This window comes from Heteronotia binoei, chromosome 20 (assembly GCF_032191835.1).
Source record: "Heteronotia binoei isolate CCM8104 ecotype False Entrance Well chromosome 20, APGP_CSIRO_Hbin_v1, whole genome shotgun sequence".
Lineage (NCBI taxonomy): Eukaryota > Metazoa > Chordata > Lepidosauria > Squamata > Gekkonidae > Heteronotia > Heteronotia binoei.
This window is the reverse complement of record NC_083242.1, coordinates 8661787-8689167: the sequence shown is the minus strand read 5'-3', so window position 1 is coordinate 8689167 and position 27381 is coordinate 8661787. Positions and strand designations below refer to the sequence as shown.

The 27381-nt window shown below is 45.0% G+C and overlaps 1 protein-coding gene across 1 annotated transcript in view; it reads left to right on the top strand.

Moving 5' to 3' along the window:
• Positions 1 to 3100, top strand: part of LOC132588187 (cytochrome P450 3A24-like) — a 30279-nt gene extending 27179 nt beyond the window's left edge. The window contains exons 12-13 of the mRNA XM_060260532.1: positions 657 to 819; positions 2499 to 3100. Of these exons, the coding sequence (XP_060116515.1) occupies positions 657 to 819; positions 2499 to 2594 (259 nt within the window). The 3' untranslated portion in view covers positions 2595 to 3100. The remainder of the gene's footprint in view (positions 1 to 656; positions 820 to 2498) is intronic.
• Positions 3101 to 27381: the final 24281 nt, after the last annotated feature.

The following is a 27381-nucleotide window of genomic DNA, read 5'->3' as shown; positions in this document are numbered from 1 at the left end:
ACAAAATAATACACAAAACATTTTCCAAAAACTGATTCTGAGGTACTTTCTGACTACGCCCCATATCGGATGATAATATGAAATAAGTAAGAAAGTGAACTAAGAATAACATAAAAATCATTAAAAAGTAAGATATAAATAAAATTAATAATAAATCCTATTCAAGGATTCAGAGAGACAGAATTGTGTATAAATTGAGTTCCCTGGTAGGATATCATGAGTTGAAATATACTCCATAAATGGAAACAATTGTTCTTCAAAAGAAGTAGATTTAGGATAAATGTCCGACTGGGCTATTTGGTCTGTGATTTTTTTCCATAATTAATTGGTCCCATATTTTTGTGATTTTGATTGCTTTTAGCCCCAAGCACTTGGCTTTTTCAATGATGGTTTTTAAAACCAGGTCTGGCACCTATTTTTCCAGAAAAAAAGCCCTGTTTAAAACTGATTCTTTTCATTACTACTGATTCATTCTTATGTAAACCACGTCAGAAACTTAGAGCAAGGAATACATAACCTGGTTTTTTTAAAAAAAGTAAAGAATTATTATCTTCCCAGAATGACAGGGAAATGGTATCTGTTAGTCCTAAATCCCAGGACATGCTTTTTGGAACAAAACCTACATTTGACATCTCTCTTTTCTGATTTGGAAACAGGTTCAGCAAAGAAAACAAGGAATTTATGGATCCCTACACTTTCCTGCCTTTTGGTGCAGGTCCCAGAAACTGCATTGGGATGCGGTTTGCCCTCCTGTCTTTGAAAGTAGCTGTGGTTGTTCTATTACAAAAATTTTCCTTCAGAACCTGCAAAGAGACACCGGTAAGCAACGGGGTGGGCTTTCAACATGAAGCAAATGTTTTAGCTAGCTTGGGTCATGCTGACAAACCAGCCTAAGAATGAAAAAGTGGATGACCAGCAGCCAATCGTGTCATAACCCAAAACCAACGCTGCCGAAAGCCATCCCACACAAGTAGATAGATTCAGCCAGTTTCTCTTCATCTAGTTGTGCTTCATGGTAGAAGCACAACAAAGCAAATTTCCACTTCTGTAGTCTCTAGGAAGTACAGAAGAAACAAAACTTGAATACTCTGAGGCGTCAAGAAAGGATGGAGTTTGAGGGGCTTCATGATTCTGTCGGGCATCCTGACCACCAGTGTGCCCTCTAAGCTGAGTTAGAGCGAGTAAGCTCTCCATTTTTTAGCCTCTGACTCACACATTTTTGTTTCAGCTTAGGAAAAATGGCTCCAGAGCAAAGTAATCTATGCAGTAGCTCACAACGTTAATATAGGGTTGCCAATCCCCAGGTGGGGGCAGGAGATCCCCCGGTTTGGAGGCCCTCCTCCTGCTTCAGGGTCATCAGAAAGTGGGGGGGAGGGAAATGTCTACTGGGCACTCCATTATTCCCTATGGCGAATGATTCTCATAGGGTATAATGGAGAATTGATCCGGGGTTATCTGGGGCTCTGGGGTGTGCGTGTTTTTTGAGATAGAGGCACCAAATTTGCAGCATAGCATTTGATGCCTTTCCTCAAAACTCCCTCCAAGTTTCAAAAGCATTTAAAAGGCATGCTGTCCCTTTCAACGTGATGGCCAGAACTCCCCTTGGAGTTCAATTATGCTTGTCCCAGCCTTGCTCTTGGCCCCATCCCCTAAGTCTCCTGGCTCTACCCCCAAAGTCCTCAGATATTTCTTGGCAACCCAACTTTAATGCCAGTAGCTCACAAAGTAGAACTTTTGCTCACAAGATTCCACAGCTTAGAGGGAGACTTGCTGGCCCCCATAAATATAGAATAATGTTGGTCAGAGGAGGCAGGAGAGGATGGTGGGTGAATAGAACAACAGAGGGAATGTGGTCCTATGACCATTTAAGAATACAGTAGTAGACCATTCCAGCCCTGGGATCATCACAAACAGCAAAACACACAAATACTGGTAGGTAAGATTCTGCTGCCTGCCAATAGGGAAACCATCAATTTTTGTGGAAAATCTAACAGTATAATGGTTACAACATTGGTGCCATTGGAGTAAAAAGAAGCTGGAGCATGATCGGAGCATGAAAAATGAAATTGTGAGTCATGAATCCACAAATGGCGAGTGTCAAGTTCTGTCTAAGCACTGTGAGACTGGCAACTCTGGCTTCCATGAAACTCAGCAAGAGTTGATAACAAAGGCTCCTGTGTGTCCCCTTGTTAAATGACTCCAGCCGTCACCTCAGTATGGTGTTGTGCTAACATTTCCTATGACAGTAATTTGCTGGCTCTGTGGTAAAGCACACATGTAGAATAAGCACATAGATGTGTTTTGGTGCTTCTGATAATGCACAACTGGTTGTGAGGGGGGATAGCCACTGTCGAATGAAATACAGAGATAAGGGATGAACATGGGCATACTCTCCTGTTGTTTCCAATGCTGCTTCTATCTGCTGAATATCCTCCCTGCTTCATTCAGGTCATAAGTTTGTTTTTCTTAATTTTTCTCCCCTCCTGCTTATGTCAAAGATTCCCCTGGAAATAGACAGCGTGGGCTTCTTACAACCCAAAAAGCCCAACAAGCTGAAGATGGTCCCCAGAGCCTGCACTGAACTTGATGGATAAAGGAATCAGCAGCTACAAAAAGAGGGCCGCCAACTCTTTCCTGCCGCACCATTTGCAAAAACGCATTTATTCCACATCCAGGTGGAATTTATAAATTGGCTCCCACGGACGCAAAAGAAACTGCACTGATACACAGTGCTGAATGTTCTGTAGGAGATGCTGTGAACGAAGGGTGCACGAACCACTTAAGAGATTTGGTGAAGTTCTCAGATGCTCTACTCCAAGCATAATGTGTTTTGCTGAGGCAATGCGTTACTAGCCGTTACTTCTCTCACTCCTGAAACATTCAACTGAATATAAATGACACATGTGGGACAAGATTTATTCTATTAAACCGACAATGTGCTTGGTATAGGGCCTTGGAAAGGCCTAATGAGCGCTTCAGTGATACTCTCCAAAATATGTCACAGTCTTGCTTTGGTACTCTATTTTTCCTGTTTCTGGTAAACACATATTTCTTTTTTTTTGTTGCTCCCTTTTCCACAATAAATTTGGTTCTATGTGTACTTTGGTTTTAAAATCTGTGCACGCATACATAATACCCCTTCTTCTTTGCCATTAGCATTTTCCCGCCTTTTTCATAGTTCTGCTTGCTAATATCTGGAACCCCAAATACCTCAGTTAGCTATCTATTATATTCCTGTATGATTATCTGTCACAACAGTGCTTGCCAGTTAAGAGGTTTTGTAAAAGTCTTGGATATTTTACACAGTTTCAGTGTTGTTCTTAATCTACGTTTTTAAAATGCCCTCTACTCCTACCAAGTTTTTTATTTTCCACACCTTCTCCTATCACCCTGCCAGGGATTGTGTCTTGAAGAGTATCCAAAGGTTTTTGTACCCTTCTGTTTTGGATTATGAAAGCAACTATATTTATAGATTTTTTCCTGCCTTTTTGTGGTATATTTTTATAATACTTCCCTCTGTTTCCTTTTACTTACATTATATGAACCTTCTGTGTTACTCTTGGCCCTTTTGAGACATATTCCCAAATATCTCTCTCAAACTCAGACACATTTATGAAGAGATTCCTCCCCCCCTTTCCATACCCATTTTTATATCAAGAGCCAGTGTGGTGTGGTAGTTAAGAGTATTGGACTAATACCTGGGAAACATGGTTTTGAATCCCTACTCATGCCATAGAAGCTGAGTGGTGACCTTGGGCCTGCCACTCTCTCTCAACCTGACTCAACTCACAGTAGGGTTGCCAAGTCCAATTCAAGAAATAATGGCAGACTTTAGGGGTGGAGCCAGGAGACTTTGGGGGTGGAGCCAGGAGCAAAGTTGTGACAAGCATAATTGAACTCCAAAGGGAGTTCTGACCATCACTTTTAAATGGGACCACTCTCCTTTTAAATGCCTTCCCTCCACTGGAAATAATGAAGGACAGGGGCACCTTCTTTGGGGGCTCATAGCATTTTACCTCCTGGTCCAATCCTTTTGAAACGTGGAGGGTATTTTGAGGAGAGGCACTGGATGCTATACTGAAAATTTGGTGCCTCTACCTCAAAAAACAGCCCCCTCAGAGCCCCAGATACCCATAGATCAATTTTCCATTATGCCCTATGGGAACTGATCTACATAGGGAATAACTGAGTACCCAGTAGGTATTTCCCTCCCCTCCCCCTGCTTTCTGATGACCCTGAAGTGAGGGGAGGACCTCCAAGCCAGGGGATCCCCTGCCCCCACCTGGGGATTAGCAACCCTACCTCTCAGGGTTGTTGTGAGGATAAAATGGGTGAGAGGAGAATGATGTAAACTGCTTTGGGACTCCATTGGGGACAACAGCAGGATATAGAAATGAATTAAATGTTCTAAAAAGTCTTTCTTTGACTTTCAGTATCTGGTACTCAGCTTCAATTGAACAATTCCCCTTCCCCTCCTGGGTTTGTTTTATGTTATTCTGGGGAAGAAATGCAAAAAAAAAAAATCCCTTCCCCTTTCACTGAATTTGTGCTATGAATTTTCTGTTTCACTTTTTCAACATGAGCACTGCCGCCCACAATCTGTCCTCTCACAGAATTAATATTCTTGCACTCTAATTCGTATCTTTCATAGGACATCTTATCTGTGGCTTTCTCCACCGTCTTATTTTTCATTTTTTATCCTAATTGTGCTTCCTTGCCACCCTTTTTCTTTTGCGATAGCTCATATCACTTTGGGGGAATGATTTTTCTCCTCAGAAATTGGCCTCTGGTTCAGTCTGTATCCTCCGTTCTCTCACACCATCGACAAACAGGTTGGAAGAAGTTGCTGTTTTGCAGACCAGCTGTCAACGTTCAAATGTTAACTAAAGACTCTTTCCCAACTGCCAATTTCTTCCCTCTTAGCTCTTGAGAGGCTGAAATCACACAGACTAAATAATGCACTTTCAATCCACTTTCAGTGAACTTTCCAGCTGGATTTGACTGTGTGAGCTGGCAAAATCCAGTTGAAAAGTGCATTTGCAGCGGGTTGAAAGTACATTATTTAGTGTGTGTGACCGCAGAGGTTTTAACTGTTTGTGACAGTCTGCTTCTACACAATTGCTTTGTTCTTATGCAGTATGCTATCAAGAGCTGTAGTAGAAACAAAAAAAAAGGAATCCTTCCTCACCTCTTTTGTGTTCAGGTTTGGTGGGTTTTAAATAGGGTTGCCAAGTCCAATTTAAGAAATAGATAGATAGATAGATAGATAGATAGATAGATAGATAGATAGATAGATAGATAGATAGATAGATAGATAGATAGATAGATAGATAGATAGATAGATGAATTTATTGTCATTGTTCTCAACAAAAAGAGAGCAACGAAATGAGGTGCTCTTCCACAAACATACCAACACATCAAACACACATATTCATAAACCATTTAAATACATCTGAAACCATTAAACCATTTAAACCATTAAAACCATTTAAATACATCTAAAACGGATAAACATTCATAAAACCATTAAAACCATTTAAACCATTAAATAAACATTCATAAAACCATTAAACATTCATAAAACCATTAAAACCATTTAAACCATTAAATACATCTAAAACAGATAATCCTTCATAACCCTGCATTTAACCTAACCACAGCACTTGGATAGAAACTGTCCTTAAATCTGTTTGTCCTAGCCTTCAACACTCTATATCGTCTACCTGACGGTAAGATCTCAAAAAGCAAAATATCTGGGGACTTTGGGGGTGGAGCCAGGAGACATTGGGGCGGAGCCAAGAGCAAGGGTGTGACAAGCATAATTGAACTTCAAGGAAGTTCTGGCCATCACATTTAAAGGGACTGCACAAATTTTTAAATGCATTCCTTCCATAGGAAATAAAGGATAGGGGCACCTTCTTTTGGGCTCATAGGATTGGACCCCCTGGTCCAATCTTTTTGAAACTTGGTAGGTATTTTGGGGAGAGGCACTAGATGCTATACTGAAAATTTGGTGCCTCTATCTCAAAAAACAGCCCCCCCAGGGCCCCCGATACCCGTGGTTCAATTCCCCATAATTCTCTACGGGAATCATTCATGGAGGTGCAAGATGGCTCTGGGGGCGGGGCTTCCCCCGCCGGCCAGCTGGCTGGGGGCGGGGGGAAGCCTGTAAAACCGGGGGATTCCCCTCTGGGACCTGGGGATTGGGAAGCCTAGTTTTAAATAGGGCTTTTTTTTGAGCAGGAATGCACAGGAACACAGTTCTGGCTGGCTTGGTGTCGGGGGTGTGGCCTAATATGCAAATGAGTCCCTGCTGAGCTTTTTGTACAAAAAAACCTCCTGGTTTTAACTGTCCTGAAGGTCGTGTCATTCGACTCACTACGACCTGGTGAGAAGAAAGTTGACACTGGAGGGGTGAGATGGATCACAATTTCTGACGTGCAATAAACTGAGATGGCTGGCTGAGTCAATTGCACACATTTGGTTTCAGCAGATCCTCCGGGGCTCAAATAGGTCTACAAAATGTCCTGTTCCCAAGGGCTCTATCAGTAGTGGCACATGGGGCTTTTTGGAGACACGCTGAAGAAATGAGAAAGTTTCATTTGTAAGGCTAGGTTTGGATTAGGGTTGCCAACTTCCAGGCGATGACTAGAGATCTCCTGGGGTTACAACTGATCTCCAGGTGACAGAGATCAATCAATTCACCTGGAGAAAATGGCCACGTTGGAGACTGGACTCTATGATATTGTACCCTATTGAAGTCCCTCCCCCAACCCTGGCATCCTCAGGATCTTCCCCTTCCCCAATCTCCAGGTATTTCCAACCTAGACTGCTAAAATATATCATTTACTCTGGTGCTTGTCTTTTTTCTTGCTTTTAAAAAATCTTTAAATCTTAATACTGCAGCACAGAGAGAGAGAGAGTAGTAAATTAGTAAACTAACATTAACATGCAGTTCTATTATTGCCCAATTGTTGCAACATTTATAGCGCAACAATTTTAATTATAATGTGCATTAGACATGCATAAAATGTTAATGCTTACAAAATAGTTGGAAGGTATCGAAGATGCACATAAAACACAAGTATTAATCTGTGAACCGTTCTACAATCTCAAGGGTTTAATTTTTAAAGCAGGCAAGCAACAGAATGCAAATTTCCCAGGAAGTACCACTTCCTGACTTGAAGTTCCCTTCTCTTAATCTGTGGGCATAATTAGTGGGTTACCTGGCAGTTCATTGACACCAGATGGACAGACATGTCCCCTCCATCAGTCTCTCCTGGCTTGAAACAGGTGCAAGTTGGCTCTAACCCTTCTAGAATTTTCTTCTGCCTGACCATTGCATAACTTTGAAAGGATCTGAGTTTTGCTTGTTGGTTTCCCTCTCTGTCTCTTGTTTATTTCGTTTGATAGAAATTTGTAAAATTATGTCTGGGGTAAGGAGAGTAGAGAATTTTTTCTCCCTTTCCCAAAATACTAGAACATAAGAACATAAGAGAAGCCATGTTAGATCAGGCCAATGGCCCATCCAGTCCAACACTCTGTGTCACACAGTGGCAAAATTTATATATATATATATATATATATATATATATATATATATATATATATATATATATATATATATATACACACACACACACACTGTGGCTAATAGCCACTGATGGACCTCTGCTCCATATTTTTATCTAAACCCCTCTTGAAGGTGGCTATGCTTGTGGCCGCCACCACCTCCTGTGGCAGTGAATTCCACATGTTAATCACCCTTTGGGTGAAGAAGTACCTCCTTTTATCCGTTTTAACCTGTCTGCTCAGCAATTTCATCGAATGCCCACGAGTTCTTGTGAGAAAGGGAGAAAAGTACTTCTTTCTCTACTTTCTCCATCCCATGCATTATCTTGTAAACCTCTATCACATCACCCCAATGAAGCTAATGGGTGGTAGAATTCAGGACAGGCAAAAGGAAGTACCTCTTTACACAGAGAGTGCTTAAAATGTGGAATTTGCTGCCAGAGGATGCAATGGTGACCACAGGCATAGACAGCTTTAAAAGGGGATTGGTTAGATTCATGAAGGAGAGGTCTATCAGCGACTACGAGCCATGGTGACTGAGGGGAACCTCCATGTTCAGAAGCAGCCAGCCCCTGAATCCCAGTGCCAGGAGGTAACATCTCTGTACCACAAGAAAATATTGCATTAAAGACTAGGGCACCCCATTATTCCCTATGGAGATCAATTCCCACAGGGTATAATGAAGAATTGATCCATAGTTTTTTGAGATAGAGGCACCAGATTTGCAGCATAGCATCTGGTGCCTCCCCCTAAAATACCCTCCGTTTCAAAAGGATTCCAATTGTATGAGCCCCAACGGAAGCTGCCCTTATCCCTCATTATTTCCAATGAAGGGAAGGCATTTAAAAGGTGTGCTGCCCCTTTAAATGTGATGGCCAGAACTCCCTTTGGAGTTCAGTTATGCTTGTCACACTTTGCTCCTGGCTCCACCCCAAAGTCCCCAGATATTTCTTGAATTAGACTTGGCAACCCTATCTGAATCCAAAATCTCTTATCTCTGTGAGACCCCCTTTATGTCCTCTGGTTCGGGGAAAATAAACAACACGTTTGGTATTGGGAAATGGTGTAGAATGTCTAAACTATGCAAAGCTGGCTTTTAATAACTCTCTCCATTTGCATGGATTTGTTTTGCAGAGCTTGCCCTTTTGCTAGGCTTCCCAACCCCCCCGCCCTGGCGGGGGACTCCAGAATTTATAGCCTCCTCCCCCGCTCTTCAAAAGTCCAGAAGCGGGAGGGGGGGAGGGGAACGGCTCCAATTTCATGCCACTCTCCTGGAGAGACCCTGCCTGATTCCCTGCACCCACCGAAGGCTCGGCACTGGAGTCCAGTCATCACCCAGGCATGCTAAGAAAGAGCCTAAAAAGAAGGGAAGGGAGGGGGGGGTGTCTGTCCTGTCCTGTTAGTAAGGAAGATTTGTAGAGCCTGCGTGATTTGTAGATCTCATTGCTCAAACGGTGGTTGGTGTGTAAATAAACATTCCTTCCAGGCACCGAGAGAGGGGAGATCTAGCAAACATTTTCTCCTCACACAAACCTGCCCTGTGCCTTCACTACAGAACAGAAAGGCATGAGGTGTTCTTGATGAGATTTTGAATGATGCATGAACTGATAAACTGCCTTGCCCTCAACCTGTCAGCAGCAACTTCTGCAGAACTTTGCAGTAGAATACTTATTGAGAACTTTTGGGGTTGCTTTGCTTTTAAGACGAAAAGCCTCTCTTCCAGAACAGGAATTGCAGTGGGTGGGTGTACAGGCAAGGAGTAATCTTCTGACGCTGTTTTGCTCTGCTACTAAGGTGCTTTCTACAATGATTTAAGGTATTGGTTTAGAGTGCTTAAGTTTTCGTTTTATGTGCTTTTCAGCCGGGCTGGGCTAAGCGCAGTCCCAGCCTTGTGTTCTTGTGGAGACTGTTTATTTTTTCATTGTCTTATCTGATTTATTGCCTCCTCTGCTTTTATTGCCTTTGGCTACCCCATGTTCAGCTTAACTTTAGTATATGCTGGCCCGGGTGTCTGGAACATTCTGAAGAAATTTGTCTTAATTTTTAAAACCTTGCTAAAACTTTAAACCCAGTGGCACCTTTAAGACCAACAACGTTTAATTCAAGGTATATTTTTTCATGTGCAAGCATACTTATTCAACTCATTTCCAGATTACAGAAGTCATTTTCACTTGAGAAAATGGGTGTTAAACTAACCTATTTTTATTTGCTAGCATTGTTTAGCTGAGTTAATTATCTTGCTCTCCTTCCCCCCCCCCTTAAGATATAGCAGGTTTTTTTTTTTATCACAACAAACACACCAAACAAACCAATCCTATAACAACTGGGGGGAGGGATTTTCCAGGTAAAGATCAGATAGTTTGACAGGAATTGTATTTTTTGTGAAAAAGAAGCAATATAGTTTATTGCATTATGAATATGTTGGTTCTAGATGACATTTAAACATATTTTTGAGCAATGTTTCCTCTAAGCTGAGTTAGTGTGAGCTAGTTCAGTTTTTAGTCTCCAGCTCACACATTTTTGTCTTAGCTCAGGAAAAATGGCCCCACATGAAACTAATTTATGCAGGAGCTCATGACTTCAATGCCAGTAGCTCACAAAGTAGATTTTTTGCTCACATGACCCCACAGCTTAGAGGGAACATTGCTTCTGAGTCTCAGGTGTTCTAAATGCAGTACTGCAGATATTGCTTTGATATTGTGTTCTTTTCTAATCCCACTAAATGGAAAGACGAATAACTGATACTTGAAAGTATTTCCTGGAATTATGGCATATCTCCAGATTACAAAGTCAATTTCTACTGGAGAAAATGGATGCTTTGGAGGGTGGCCTTTGGGAGCATTGTAATCCCCTGAGTTCTGTGTCCTCCCCAGGCTCCACCTCCAAGTCTCCAGGAATACCCCAACCTGGAGCTGGCAACCCTACTCCTGCCTCTGGTCAGTGACAGGTCCTGGCAACCCTAGAGCTATTCTATTACATGATGGTAACCAGAGCTGCTTATTAGGATTTTTGGTAGGGGTGATATATGCAAACCTCCACTCCCAATTGCTAGACATAGAGGAGGACATAATATGCTCTAGTGTGCATATAAGAATTTTCTCTGGTGTGAATTATCTTAAGCTTCCAAATTGCCAAGTTCCTGAAGCATAAAGAGCTACAAATTCTTTTTTGTGGCAAAGGGAATGCAACTGAGAAATACCTGACCACAGAATTACCAGAGGTATGATAGAGCTACTTAGGCTTGTAATTGTGTTTGACCTGAGAAGACAGCAGTAACTAAGTCTTACTAGGTTGGGAATGGCTTCCACTGTTTAAGAGGGAAGCCCATATCTGTTTTGAATTAAGTGACATTATTTAGCAAGCTTTCATCCAAATTTGTCAATTAGAATCTTATCATTTGAACTGAGTCTAGCACTAAAGTCTCTCCCCCCCCCCCTTTAGAATCAGGTGTGCTGGAGTATCTAATAAAAGTTCTTCAATAAAAAATTCAGATTAATTACAGCACCTTGCTATATCTGATCATTTTTGCTGGGGAGGGATATATACATTTAGTATTAGAAGAGACCCCATTTTGAAGTGTAGGAGGATAGCCATTGCCCATGGGTTTGAATTTTTTAGATGGACACATTCAATTTAAGTGATGTAGAAATTAGGATTCCTAAACCCCCGTGAAGGGTTTTAGAGGTGGGGTTTGATGCAGTGTGCTGGAAGTGATATAGAGGAGTGAAGCTCAGGAAGTGACATCACTTGACCTTTGACTTGGAAGTGATGTCACTTCCTTGCTCCTGGCTCCACCCCCAAAGTCTCCTGGCTCCACCCCCAAAGTCCCCAGATATTTCTTAAATTGGACTTGGCAACCCTACCTTTTGCGTAACATATTCTGGTTCTGCTAGTTGCAGGGAGAGCCAAGAGCACAGAAACCCCACCCTGGGGTGTTAAAGGTCTTATTAAACCATCTCTCTGGCTTCTGCGGATTTGGCAGGCATGCTTCGAAGACTAATTTTGCAGCCGTAAAGGATCTCCTGGAAATTACAACTGTTTTTCTTCTATTTTTCATGCACCCATTCAGAGCTGAAGTACAGACACCAGCTGTAAGTTCTTGGCCCCTGTTCTTCCTCTCTACAGGCTATCTGGTAAACAGCAGGAAAAGCCCCAGGGTTACAAAAGACTTAAATACTTAACAACACTCTAAAGCGTGTGACATCTGTAATTGAGAACAATATGTAAAATAACAAAGCCCACTCAAACAAGGAAAAGTGCATCTTTGCTTCTTTAAGATGGTCAAGTCTGAGAGAAGAATACTGTTGGCGGAGCCACACTTTTGGACTGGCTTGATATTTATCTATTTGTTAAGAGCAACCTGCTTTTGTACTGATTACTGCGCTGTGTTACATTGTTTGTAGTATTACTTGTTAGTAGAATTTTTCCTTGTTTGAGTGGGCTTTGTCATTTTACATATTGTTCTCAATTACAGATGTCATATTCCTGATCCCCTAGTCTGATGAAGTGTGCTCAGAGAGCACACGAAAGCTTATGTTCTAAATAAAACTCGGTCGATCTTAAAAGTGAAACTTGTCTCCTGCTTTGTTCAGATGTCATATACTTTAGAGTATTGTTAAGTATTTAAGTCTTTTGTTACCCTGGGGCTTTTTTTTTGTATTTTACCATCACATAATTACCCCAGGTCTCCTTTGTTTGTTGATTATCTGGTAAACAGGGCTGCCAACCTCCAGGGGAGGACTGAAGAACTGCTATTACAATTAATCTCCGGACAACAGAGATCCGTTTCCCTGGAGAAAACGGCTGCTTTGGAGGATTGACTCTACAGCATTATACCCTGCTGAAGTCCCTCCCCTCCCCAAACCTTGCCCTCCCAGGCTTTGCCCCCCCACTGCAAATCTCCAGGAATTTCCCTACCCAGAGTTAGTAATTCTGCTGGGAGCTGCAAACTTGGAGCAGAAAACTCTAGCCGTACCTCTTTTCACAAAACGCTATTGCAGTCAGTGGATGCACAGCTACGATTTATCGCCCACCCTTTCTTTCTCAATTTTTTTACGGCTAGCAGCCGGTGGCGGTTATTCTGGATCCCACTATCATCAAAACCATCCTGGTGAAAGAATGCCAGTTCTCATTTTGGGCAGGAGTTCACAGCAGTGGAGCTTTGGAATCTCTAGATTTTTATTGTGCTTTCTTTCTTTCTTTACACACGTATAACTTACTAGCCTTTTTCCTACTTGAGATCCCATGAACCCAAGGAAGTACAAAATGTTTTCAGCAAAATGTATTTGGACTGTCTGTCCTTGATTTATAATTAATAGAAGTCCTGATTCAAGACTGCAGCTCTGCTATATTGGTAATTGGCTGTCCTGTAGGCATTCCAGACTTCCAGTATTCTGTCTCCTATAAACAGCTGCTTCCCGAGTACATTTTCTTAATGGGTGCAATTTTTGCTGAATCTTTCCAAAAAGCCAATTGATTTTTTTTCTTCCCCATTTGCAGTCAGCATCTCGTTTCTCACGCCAGCGCTCGGAGAAGCTAAAATCTGGCGTGATGATGTGATCCCTGCATCCCTTCGTAAACTAATTCACTGATGATGTCCAAGAATCAAGAAGAGCCGGCGAAAGAATAATCACACAGTCAGAGCCAGTTTGGTGTAGTGGTTAAGTGCGTGGACTTGTGTCTGGAAGAACCGAGTTTGATTCCCCCACTACTCCACATGCAATTGCTGGAGTGACCTTGGGCCAGTCATAACTCTCAGAGTTGTTCTGCTCAAGAGCGGTTCTGGGAGAGCTCTCTCAGCCCCACCTGCCTCACAGGGTGTCTGTTGTGGGGAGAGGAAGGAAAAGGAGATTGTAAGCTGCTCTGCGACTTTGAATGAAGGGCTCACAGGGCTCTTACAATCTCCTTCCCTTCCTCTCCCCACAACAGGCACCCTTGTGAGGTCGGTGGGGCTGAGAAAGTCGTGAGAAAATTGTGCCTGGCCCAAGGGAAGGAGATTGTAAGCCACTCTGACACTGTGGGATATAAAGTGAAGGGTGGGGTATAAATCCAGTCTTCTCCTCTGCCTCCTCTTCCTCCTCCATCTCCTCCTTTTTAATCTCCTGCTGCTGTCTGGTTCCTTTCCTGTATTCACACAACAAAGTTGTGGTTTTGGCTCTGGGTGCATCAAGATAATCGTTGTGTCCTAGGTTCAAATGGAGAACTGTTACTTTTGGAGGGAACTGTTACTTTTGGAGGGAAGCTGAACAAGCCAAGCTTGTACTCCACACCAGGGTTCCAGAGAAGGCCTAAGCGTGCCCAATCAGGGGAAGGATTGAAACATAAGTAGCCAATCAACATCTAGGCTCATACTGTACCCTGATAGGCCCTTAGGCCTCTGTAAATAGCCAACCCATGTACATAGTTAAGGTCCAATCAGAAGGGGGCAAGAATTGTATAAAGGAGCGGGAGGTTTGAATAGAGCTCAGTCTGTGTTGTGTTCCTGAAGTAAAGCTTGCTGAAATCACTCTCCGACTCTGTTCTCTTACTGCACCAACCCCAGTACTTTACAATAATCCAACCGACCAGAGATGTTTCTTGATTCTTGGGCACCGTATTAGACTGGCAAAGCAGTTTGAGTTTACTGTTGTCTGTTCTGTCAAGATAACCACACATTTCTGTCCTTCCCCAGATCTGGGTTGACTTTCTGCAGTTAATTGTGGATGTCCAGAGTTCAGGAGAAACCTCCAAAGAGGCATGGTCACATAAAGGTAAACAGGCAGAGGCCTCACCTTCAGTGTCAGCTATCATCGGTGCTACGGTGGTGGTGGAAACAGGGTGGAAATTTGGGAGGCGGCCATGGTTCAGTGGTAGAGCATCGGCAGAAGGTCCTAGGTTCAATCCCCGGTGACTCCAATTTGAAGGACCAGGCAGTATGTGATGTGACAGACCTCTACCTGAGACCCTGGAGAGCAGCTGCCGGTCTGAGTAGACAAGATTGACCTTGATGAACTGGGGGTCTGATTCAGTAGAAGGCAGCTTCGTGTGTTTGTGTGGAAGTGCTATCAAGTGGCAGCCAAATTATGGGGACCCCATAGGGTTTTCAATGCAAGAGACATTCAGAGGTAGTTTGCCATTGCCTGATATTGTAGTTGCTTGGCAGGACTTCAGTAGTGTCTCTACGTGTGACTGATTGCCTTCAGCCTCTTCCCCCCAAGGCAGGGCCAGCCCTAGGCAAACCAGGTGATTGCCAAGGGCGCTGGTCTTCTGGGGGCACCAAGTTGGGCGCCCCCATGTGACTTGGTGACATTATCAGTGCAAAGGTGGAGGTGACAGAAGTTAGCCTTGCTGAGGGTGTCAGACAGTCTAGGTCCGGGCCCGGGAGGATGGATTGAAAGAGTCTGCAAAAGCACCTTAGAAATTAACACAGTGACTATCCCAGAAGCAATTGTAACCATGATTTCAGCTGCACCGGGATCCAGGATACTGGCCGGCCCAGAACCAAGAGTACTGACCCAAGAGGTGCGTTGCAAGTTAGAAGGTTTCTTTGTCCCAATGCCAATGAATAAAAATCACAGCAACAGAAAGGAGAAACAGGGAGTGGATGTGATTCTTACAATGCCATAGTAATATATTTATCATTGTTTGGCATCTCTGTAACGCCACTCGGGGACTTTTTAATGATCCACCATAAACTTTGCATGGAATTTAATTCACTGTATTGAAGAGAGCGATACCTCCTTTGGCTTTGTCGTAGTGGCCTGGTTTTATGGTTGGCTATTAAAAGAAGAGCTGTAGGGCAACTGGCACTGAAATACACAAATCCGCAGCAAAAGGGTAGAGATGCATGCAAGGAATTTGATAAAATGACCCAGGTTGTTTGTGGGTTTTTTTGCGGGGGGGTGGGGGGATGCCACATTTGAAAGGCATTTGTTTCTGACTTCAGGTGGGAACCTGCAACACAGAATGGTTGCGCCAGTTTGGCGTAGTGGCTAAGTTGCGGACTCTTATCTGGGAGAACCATGTTTGATTCCCCACTCCTCCACTTGCAGCTGCTGGAATAGCCTTGGGTCAGCCATAGCTCTCACGGAGTTGTCCTTGAAAGGACAGCTTCTGGGAGAGCTCTCTCAGCACCACCCACCTCACAGGGTGTCTGTTGTGGGGGGGAAAGATAAAAGGAGGTTGTGAGCCGTTCTGAGACTCTGATTCAGAGAGAAGGGTGGGGTATAAATCTGCCTCCTCCTCCTCCTTCTATGTTGTAGAAGGGTCGAGAATAACTGGGAACGAGCCAGCAGAAATTTCTTTGGCATAAGCCCTTCTCAAGATGGATGCAACCTGAGCAAGCTTATTGCTCTTGTCCACAGCTGAAAGCACTTGAGACGGCCCTAGCTGCACGTTTTGTCACTATCCAAGCTCTACAGCAACTGGCCACAGATGGAATTTTCATGTTCACAGATGGCATTCCTCAGAGTACCGGTTTCTTAGTACAAACCATGTTTGTCCACTACTGTTGAATTTTGCCTATGAGGTATCTGGTTTGGTGCTGCTAGGGAAAGAACAATAAGGCCATTCAAGGGCCATATGAATTTGCAGTTAGCGATTTATCTCATCTCTGCATATGTCTCAGTCTGATAAAACCACCCTGAGCTGCGACAGCGTTTCCTTATAATTTCAAACTGCATTTCCCCCCTCTCTGGATCTGCCCTGAGACCAATAATTTGAGCAATATGAATTCCTGCCGCAAATATTGATTTCTCGAGCCCCTTGTCTGTTTGCACTGAAAGGCTGAAAGCAGTTTTTTGCCTCTGGTGTGTTCAGGGACAGAGGATTCATCTCTTCCCTCTCTCTTTGTGATTTTGATCATGGGTGCAGTAAAGAGAACACGGAAGCTCTGGATCTTCCAGCCCTTTCAAGCTGGTCCAAGGGACTGCATCAAGATGCCATGAAAGTGGTTTTCCTGTTACAAATATTATTCTTTCCAAGCATGTGAAGAGACACCAGTAAGTGACAGGACATTGAATTAAGGCAATGATGCTCTGTATTTTTGGTACTTGGGAGGTAAGAGTGGGAGGGCTTTTGGAGTTCTGGCCCTGCTGGTGGACCTCCTGATGGCACCTGGGTTTTGGCCACAGTGTGACACAGAGTATTGGACTAGATGGGCCACTGGCCTGATCCAACATGGCTTCTCTTATGTTCTTATGTCTGGGGCAGTGATGCTCTGTATTCTTGGTGCTTGGGGGGGCCACAGTGGGAGGGCTTCTGAAGTTCTGGCCCTGCTGGTGGACCTCCTGATGGCCCCTCAGTTTTGGCCCCTGTGTGACACAGAATGTTGGACTGGATGGGTCATTGGCTTGATCCAAGATGGCTTCTCTTATGTTCAGTAAAAGGCTGGGGGCCTTTTACTGATTAGTTGCTTGCTATAGACACCACTGCCTATCCAACTTGGCCTCTGGCAATTGACTGTGAGAGCAGGGCTATGACCTAATGAGCTAATGATTTAATTATCTGAGAGTGCCTCTTGTGAAAAAGTCTACTGTGCTTCTAATGTTGAGTTCCTTTAACATTAAAGAGTTCAGCTTTTCCCTTGTTGTTTGATTCATCTCAGAGAATTGCCAGGAAGATGAAATCCTTCTGTCCCCCAGCGGCTTTGAGTTCCTTAGAGAAAGGATGGGATTAGGGTTGCTAAGGCCCCGGGTCGGGCAGGGATTCTCCCACCTGAACAACAACAACAAATTCACAGGATCTTCATTGCAGTCAGATAGCCATCTAGCCTCTGTTTAAGATCCTCCATGGAAAGAGAGCCCACCACCTCCTGAAGAAGCCTGTTCCATTGAGGAACCGCTCTGTCAGGAAGTTCTTCCTAAGGTTGAGCCAGAAACTCTTTTGATTTAATTTCAACCCAACATAGGGTTGCCAAGTCCATTCCCCGAAATATCTGGGGACTTTGGGGGTGGAGCCAGGAGACTTTGGGGGTGGAACCAGGAGACACTGGGGTGGAGCTAGGGGGAGGGGGGGAAACAGCTCCAAGGAGCGCGGCGAGCCGCCCCGTCCACCGCCGCCCCCCCTCCACTGCCGTCCCCCCAGCCGTTCCTCCAAGATGGGCCCAGCCTGAGCCCATCTCAGAGGAGCAGCCACGGTGAGCCGAGAAGAGGCGGCAGCGGCGGCGCCCGCCCCGAGATGGGGCGGCCGGCGCCGCCTCCCCCTCTTCCCCCGCTTCCGTTTTGTTGAGGAGCGGGGGAAGAGGGTGGAAATCCTGGGGGCCCCTGCCAGGGCAGGAGGGTTGGGAAGCCTAACCCAACAACAACAACCTTTATTGGCATAACAGCACAATTAGCAAGGGATCAACCCATTGGTTCTGGTCCTACCTTCTGGGGTAACAGAAAACAACTCCACCCCATCATAGCACTTCTGATCACCACCACAGAATACTTCAGTGAATCAAAGAGAGACATGTGTCAAGTGCAGAGACGTGTGTCTCCACGGAAGGCCATGTGCAGTGAGAGAGAGGACAAAAGGAGAGCGGAGGGGTCAGAGGGCAGCTCCCAGGTGAAGACAAAGAGAGGCATCCCATTCAAGGAAATAACATCTATACACACTTAGAGCAATGTAGCACACACACATGCACCCTCCCCCCCCCCCCCAATGTCTAGGCATACCGAGTAGCTCTATTCCAAAACCTGGAGCCTTCCATAAAGCTTATTAACAGCATAGTCACGTCGTGGTAGTAACAGTTCAAGTTGGATCTATGCATTGCCAAAGACACAAAGCTGCCCCTGAAAACAGCCTGTGCCAAGGTCATCCTTCTCTTTTGTAATAACACTTCACACAAATTGTCAAGAGTTTGTTCCTTTGTGTATTTGTTTGTCGTCATTACTGACTGTGGCTTGGCGGGGACAAGAGCATCAATGTGAGAGTTTGCAAGGTGAATGTCAATGCGAGTTATAAAGAGGGTGGCGAAAACTTGGCCAGGCCCTCTTCAGCACAATCCCTGAGTCTTTCATAACAGGCAGTTCTGCTCTTGGTTTCAAATGATATCTGTCGTATGCGGATGAACTTTTAAACCTTGGGAACGTGAAAACCTCAGAGGCGAGAGAGAAACAAAAGAAAAATGCAGAAACTTCAAGGTGATTCAGCTAGAATTGTTTGGTGTAGTGGTGCACGGACTCTTATCTGGGAGAGCCAGGTTTGATTCCCCACTCCTCCGCTTGCAGCTGCTGGAATGGCCTTGGGTCAGCCATAGCTCTCACAGAGCTGCCATTGAAAGGGCAGCTTCTGGGAGTACTCTCTCAGCCCCACTTACCTCACAGGGTGTTTGTTGTGGGGGAGGAAAGTAAAAGAGATTATGAGCCGCTCTGAGATTTTGAGATTCAGAGTGGAGGGCAGGATATAAATCCAATATCATCATCATCACCATCTTCTTCTTCTGTGCAGTTTTGTGGATACATCCAAACAAGAAAACAATGGTTGGCGTTCCTTCATGAGTCCCTGAGATGCATTTGCATTGTAGTGTGGATGAAGCAGCCACTGAAGAAATGTTTCTAGCAAAGGGTGGACCTTCAAGGATGGTATTAGCATCAATGTTTTCCATGGGATATGCCCCCCAAAAAATCTGGTGCAAGTTTACAGTAATTTTGGAATTGCTGGTTGGATACTCTAGGGTTTGGCTGTGGGACAGTGAGGTCATCTGGTTCCTTGCTAGACCATGGCTTGGTGTTTGTGCATCAGTTTTGCACATAGAAGGCCGCAGATTCAACCCCTGGCATCTCTAGTTTAAAAGAATTGGGTAGAAGGTAGTAGCTATGAAATTAAAACACATTTGCTCCTTGGGAGGACAGCTATGACAAGCCCAGGTAGTATCATAAAAAGCAGAGACATCACCCTGCCAACGAAAGTCCCTATAGTCAAAGCAATGGTATTCCCAGTAGTAATCTAAGGCTGTGAGAGTTGGATCATGAGGAAGGCCGAGCACAGAAGAAGAGATGCTTTCGAACTGTGGTGCTGGAGAAGACTCTTGAGAGTCCCTTGGACTGCAAGAAGATCAAATCAGTCAGTCCTGAGGGAAATCAACCCAGACTGTTCCCTGGAAGGCCACATACTGAAGCTGAAGCTCAAATACTTTGACCACCAAATTAGAAGGGAGCACTCACTGTACAAAGACCCTGATGCTGGGAAAAACAGAAGGCAAAAGAAGAAGGGGATGGCAAAAGATGCGATGGCTGGACAGCATTACTGATATAGCCAACATGCATTTGAGCGGACTTCGGATGATGATGAAAGACAGAAGGGCCTGGCATGAATTGGTCCATGGGGTCGCAAAGAGTCAGGCTCGACTGGGCGGCTGAACAACAAAAAGTAGATGTGAAAGATCTCTGCTAGGAGCCTAGAGAGCCACCGATGGTCAATATTGTCCTTGACAGACCTGTGGTCTGCATTTCTAGAAGGCAGCTTCAGGTGTACTTGGGAGCTGAGGCTCAGTCGCACAGGAGCTGTTTCATGCTCAGAAGATCCCAGGTTCAATTTGGCACCGTCAGTTCAAGGATCTCACGTTTGTAGATGAGCGCCTCAGAGAAGACAGCACTGGATCTAGCTAGCTCAACGGTCTGGTATTATGTCACCTTCATATGTTCTGCTGTATGACACAGAAGGGAAAATCAGCTCCTCTGCTCATAAAGAATCCCTGCTGCCTGCCATATCACTGTATGAAGCATTCTCCAAATTGAATGCCAGGTAAAGTTATTTTATTGTCCAGGAGAGGGTCTTGTTTTCTTTATATTTGCAAGGGATTAGTCCTAGGTAAATTTCAGAGCTCTTGGTTAAAGACAGCTTTATTACTTCAAGCTATTTTATCTGGCACCTGTCTCTGCCATTGACTTCATATAAAAGATTACAGTGTTATAAAGAAAAGATTCCATAGACCCAATTATCTGACGGGGAAGGCAAGGGACAAACAACCCGCTAGATAAGGTCAGCAATAACTTGAGCTAGCAGTTCTTGGCGTTGAAATGCAGAAGTTTCTGTTTATGATGAATGTGGAGTTTTATCTTAGGTTTGAGGGGGCAGGGGGGGTTGGGGGGGAGGGGAACAAGTAGGGCGTATTTGTGCTAGGGCTTTTTTTTGTAGCAGGAACTCCTTTGCCTATTAGGCCACACATCCCTGATGTAGCCAATCTTTCTGGAGCTTACAGTAGGCCCTGTACGAAGAGCCCAGTCCTCAGAGATAAAGAGCTACAAATAATTATCTATTTATTACGTGGAAGTTCCAGGGGAGCTCCTTTGCATATTAGGCCACACACCCCAGATGTAGCCAGTCCTCCAAGAGCTTACAGTAGGCCCTGCAAGAAGAGCCCTGTAAGGAATTCTATCAGGACCTCCTTTGCATATTAGGCCACACACCCCTGATGTAGCCAATCCTCCAAGAGCTTACAGAAAGAAGAGCCCTGTAAGGAATTCTATCAGGACCTCCTTTGCATATTAGGCCACACACCCCTGATGTAGCCAATCCTCCTGGAGCTTACAGTAGGCCCTGTACTGAGAGCCCTGGAAGGAATTCTAGCAGGACCTCCTTTGCTTATTAGGCCACACACCCCTGATGTAGCCAGTCCTCCTGGAGCTTACAGTAGGCCCTGCAAGAAGAGCCCTGTAAGGAATTCTATCAGGACCTCCTTTGCATATTAGGCCACACACCCCTGATGTAGCCAATCCTCCAAGAGCTTACAGTAGGCCCTGCAAGAAGAGCCCTGTAAGGAATTCTATCAGGACCTCCTTTGCATATTAGGCCACACACCCCTGATGTAGCCAATCCTCCAAGAGCTTACAGAAAGAAGAGCCCTGTAAGGAATTCTATCAGGACCTCCTTTGCATATTAGGCCACACACCCCTGATGTAGCCAATCCTCCTGGAGCTTACAGTAGGCCCTGTACTGAGAGCCCTGGAAGGAATTCTAGCAGGACCTCCTTTGCTTATTAGGCCACACACCCCTGATGTAGCCAGTCCTCCTGGAGCTTACAGTAGGCCCTGCAAGAAGAGCCCTGTAAGGAATTCTATCAGGACCTCCTTTGCATATTAGGCCACACACCCCTGATGTAGCCAATCCTCCAAGAGCTTACAGTAGGCCCTGCAAGAAGAGCCCTGTAAGGAATTCTATCAGGACCTCCTTTGCATATTAGGCCACACACCCCTGATGTAGCCAATCCTCCAAGAGCTTACAGAAAGAAGAGCCCTGTAAGGAATTCTATCAGGACCTCCTTTGCATATTAGGCCACACACCCCTGATGTAGCCAATCCTCCTGGAGCTTACAGTAGGCCCTGCAAGAAGAGCCCTGTAAGGAATTCTATCAGGACCTCCTTTGCTTATTAGGCCACACACCCCTGATGTAGCCAGTCCTCCTGGAGCTTACAGTAGGCCCTGCAATAAGAGCCCTGTAAGTTCTTTGAGGATTGGCTATATCAGGGGTGTGTGGCCTAATAGGCAAAGGAGTTCCTGCTACAAAAAAAAAAAAAAAGCCCTGGTTTGTGCAAAGTCACAAGGGATCTGAAACCTTTGGGTAGTGGTCCTACGTCAAGAACAAACAAGAAATTAATTCATTGCTACCTTTCTGAAGCAAGAAGCAAATTTTCTGGACCTGATCTATACGACTGGGGAGGAACAAATTGGAGAAGGCACTCCAACTATCCAAGGCCAAAGCTATAATGAACTTTCAACATAACCAGAAATTTGACTTTATCTCAGGCAAACTTCCCGCAGAACATGTATAAGAGCAGGCAAATGATGACCCCTGCGGATAACACCGGAAATCGAACTGAATGCTACATTCTGCACTGACAATCTTTAAGTGGCAGTCTGATGTCCCCATTATAGCAAGAAGTGCACCGTGGCACGCATCACAGTCAGGGTGAGAAATTTGGTAGAAAAAGAGGTGCCGGAGCACATGAGCACAACCCATTTGTATCTGCCACACACCCCTGACAGCACCAGAAGGTGTACTAAATTATACCAGCTCAGCATCTGCCTTAAAACGCTTCTTGAATTATAATGGTCAGAATAAAACCTTACTCCCATTATACATTTTAAATAACTTTCTCCTATGTGGCCTCAGTGGCATGATGAAGATTGCTATCTGTCTGCTTTATATGTTTTGGTTATTTCCCCATTTTTTTTGCGGGGGGGGGGGGCGGAAATATTAGAAAGTTTGTCAAATTTTAGAGTTCAGCAAAATTCCCACAGGGTGCTTGAAGAATGGAGCCCAGAAGCAAGTATTTGGGGAGCGGGATAAGAAAGAAAGAGCACAATGAAATTTAGAGGTTCCGGAGCTCCATTCCTTTGAGCTCCTGCCCAAAATGAGGCCTGAGTGGACATTTCCAAACCCCATGATGATCATCACACAAATCTGATTACTCAGATTAATTAGTATTTAATGACTTTACTAAGGTTCAGGCATCGGTAAGAAAAAACAATTTTTTTTAGCAGAACAGCTCTGCAAGAACTGTGGTGAGCCCAAGGTCACCCAGCTGGCTGCATGTGGAGGCGGAGTGGGGAATCAAGCCCAATTCTGCCAGATTAGAGTTCTCACACTTAACCACTATACCAAACTGGCTCTCATTATGTGGCCTGGCTAGAGAACTGGCACCAAGTAAGCTTGTAACAATCTCCAGGGCTTTTTTGGTAGGAAAAAGTCCAGCAGGAACTAATTTACATCTTATGCCACACCTCTGATGCTACCATTGTTCCACACAAGGTTTTTTGTGGGAAAAGCCCTGCAGGAATGCATTTGCATATTAGGCCACACCCCCTGATGCCAAGCCAGCCAGAACTGCATTCCCGTGCGTTCCTGCTCAAAAAAAACCCCTGACAATCTCTAAATAAGGAACCAGGCAAGGACAATGAACATTTGCTTTCGTGGAGAGGGTGTTACCTGGAACATAGGGACATCAGTGAGCACACATTCTCTCCTGCAAGGCTTCCTTTTCTTGACTTGAATGTTATCTTGGGCACCCAGCAACTGAAATATTGCTGTTTGCCTACCCTTATCCACCCGCATGCCTGACCGAAGTCCAAACACAATACCAATTTCAATCCACAACTTATGAATACCACAGGCAAACAAAAACAACCGTGTCAAGCAACAGGCCAAGGCCTGCACTTTCCTCTGATTGTACCGACGTCATGCACTATATCAGAGGTGGGGAACCTTTTTTCTGCCAAGGGTTATTTATAACATCATTCACGGGCCATAAAAAAGTATCAACTTAAAAAACACTGCTCCACAGAGAGAGAATGATTCAGGCCAGCAAAATTAATGCAAATAATTGTTTTTCTATTTGAAGTCATGTGGGGAGAGCCTAATCCGGTGCGCACACACACACCGGGCCCATCGCCCTAGGCAAATACATAGGTCCAGGACTTTTTTTGTAGAAAAAGCCCAGCAGGAACTCAGTAGCATACTAGACCACATCCCCTAATATTAGCATATTAGGTCACACACTCATTAGCATATTAGGCCATACCATCTGGGATAATCAAGTGCAAACTGAACTGTGACAGTAATAGGGTTGCCAAGTCCCCCGCTTCCCACAGTGGGGGACTCTCACACGTGGAGCACGTGTGTGATGCAATGATGTCACCATCAAAATGGTGGCGCCCATGTGGGGCTGCTCTAGGCATGGTACCTATGCACCATAGAGTTTTTACCTCCCAAATAGCTAGAGCATCCAGGAAAACCATAGAGTTTTCTTGGAAACGCCTAGAGCGGCGCCGCCATTTTCATGATGTCACTTCCGGGTGACGTCATTGCGCCAGCGACATTGGGGGAGGTTCCTCCCGGGCAGGAGAACCCCCGTCTAGACCTGGGGATTGGCATCCCTAGACAGTAACTTTTCCAGGCCCTGCAGTAATTCTGGCCAGCCAGTCAGGCCCCAGGGAAGCTGCCACACAGTACATCTGGGCCCTGTGATCTCTGCCTGGCCCTGGGGAGGCTGCTTCACAGCATGGCTGGGCCCACGATTCTCACTGGCCAGCCAGCCCCCGGGGAGGCTGCCACATGGCTCGGTTCGACCCAGCAATCCCCGAGGGCCACACCAAATGACTTCGAGGGCTGCATACGGCCCTTGGGACGGAGGTTCCCCACCCCTGCACTAAATCCTGTGCATGGCGTCAACTGGCCATACTTTCAAAGGACCTCCTCCTACACTTACATGGGTTCCTACTTCCAACCTGGATATAGGTTTCATAAAATGCCTTCCTGCTGGAACAGACCAGTCACTAGTCCCACTGCTTACATAAGCAATGTCAATGAACTTCTTAGGCAAGTCTTTTGAAGAGGACAGCTGTCTCGTATTGATGGTCCCTTGGGTTACACTGTTACTAAATGTGGAGTTTTCAGTTGGGAAACCTAGCCCCAGCATAGCTTTTTTTTGTAATCAAAATTTGTACTGATTGGCTTTTACCAGGGCTTCTTTTTTTTTTTTAAACAGGAACGCACAGGAACACAGTTCCGGCTGCCTTGGCACGAGGGGGTGTGGCCTAATATGCAAATGATTTTCAGGACCAGATCGACATGTTTTTTTGAGGGGGGGTGTCAAAATTAAAAAATGACGCCCCCTTATGGGCCATTCTATCTTACGGTCCCATAGAATACAATGGACCCAATTTGGCGCACCCCCCCCTCTGCCCCCCTCCCAGATCCAACCCTTATGATTCATGCTGGGCTTTTTTACAAAAAAAAAAAAGCGCCCTGGCTTTAACTGCCTACAGGACAGAAGCTGGAAATATCTGGACGTAATGTCTGTAATTTGCGGTGCAATCCTATGAAGGTTTATTCAGATGAAAATGCCATTTTATTTTGTGGTGTTTATCCCCCAGAAAGTGGCTTTAAAAAAAAAGGTTGGGGGGGGTCTGCAGAAAATAGACCCTCTAGCCACCTCCCAGCTCCCTGTGAGCAGGTCAGTCTAGGAACTTATTACCAGAGCCCTTTAAGTCTAATAGCAAGAGGGAGGTAAAGCTCTTCCAATAAAGGGATCCACCAATATGGTTCTGTTTAAGGACCCTCGTTATCATGTAAACTGACAGAAATAGCGCCAGGAACACCATTTTTACTGTCAGATTAAGTTAAGCTAATTGTGCACTGACTGGCTTTTAAATAATGCTAATTTTAAAGTTTGTATACTTATTTTATTGTATATTTATGAATGTTGTTAGCCGCCCTGAGCCTGCTCCGGCGGGGAGGACAGGACATAAATAAAATTTTATTATTTTTATTATTATTCCACCTCCCCCCAAGGTTGCTGCCACCAGACTGGTATTTTAGCAGGGCCCAATCCCCGTCCCCCCAAGGATTGCCAATCCCCAGGTGGGGGCAGGGGATCCGCCGGTTTTGAGGCCCTTTCCCAGCTTCAGGGTCATCAGAAAGCAAGGGGAGAGGAGGGAAATGTCTGCTGGGCACTCCATTATTCCCTATGGAGACTTATTCCCATAGAAAATAATAGAGAATTGATCCGCGGGTATCTGGGGCTCAGGGAGGGCTGTTTTTTGAGGTAGAGGCACCAGATTTTTAGAATAGCATCTAGTACCTCTCCCCAAAGTACACCCCCCCCCAAGTTTAAAAAAAATTCGACCAGGGAGTCCAATTCTATGAGTTCCAAAAGAAAGTGCCCCTGTCCTTCATTATTTCCAATGGAGGGAAGGCATTGAAAAGGTGTGCGGTCCCATTAAATGTGATGGCCAGAACTCCCTTGGGAGTTCTATCCTGCTTGTCACACCCTTGCTCCTGGCTCCACCCCCAATGTCTCCTGGCTCCACCCCACTTATGGCATTCGCATCTTCTTCTGAGGAGGGCCGAAAGGCACTGGTCCCTTTGCAAGCCACTGACACCAAACAAAAGGTCAAACAAAATTTATTCAAATAGTACAGGTATGTCCTCAACACCATGTAACAAAATAACAAAAAGCTTTAAAAAGCTGTCTAATTACCTTGACCCTCAAGCCGATTGTAGAGAGCAAAAAGGTTCAGAGTTCCACAGGCACGCCCTTCTGGGACGGTCCGGCCAAATCCACAAGGGAGGGACGGTGGCTCAGTGGTAGAGCATCTGCTTGGTAAGCAGAAGGTCCCAGGTTCAATCCCCGGCAGGTTCAATCTCCAACTAAAAGGGTCCCAGGTTCAATCTCCAACTAAAAGGGTCCAGGCAAATAGGTGTGAAAAACCTCAGCTTGAGACCCTGGAGAGCCGCTGCCAGTCTGAGTAGACAATACTGACTTTGATGGACCGAGGGTCTGATTCAGTATAAGGCAGCTTCATATGTTCATATGTTCACAAGGATTCCCAAGAATATCTTACTGGCCTTCAGGTCACCACAGCTCCTTACTTAAGCAAGCAGCCCAGAAGACTCAAACTAGGAGGAGAAATCTCCGCTTTTACTAGCCCAGCAGCCTCTCATTGGCAATCAAAACCTGATGCCTTGCAGCTGGGTGGCTCCAGCCTGGGACTTACAACAGAAGGTGAGAAATCCTGTAGAACTTGAAAAAGAAAAAGAAAAGGTAGAGGCAGCCCCCCTGTACAAGCACCAGTCGTTTTCGACTCTGGGGTGACGTTGCTTTCACGTTTTCATGGCAGACTTTTTACGGGGTGCATGTCACGACTCAGGGGGGTCTTACCAATTGCTGCCATCACTCTGGGTTAAGGGTCTCCCTTGAGAAGGCCCAGAATACCCTCCCAAGCCTTTCTAAGCCTCCCTTAGCTTAGGCCAAATAATGGGCGTGAGGACCAGGCAGAGTTAACAACAAGGGGGGGGGAGGCTTATTTTAGAAGGTCAGTGCAATGTTTATTTATTTGTTTGTTTAT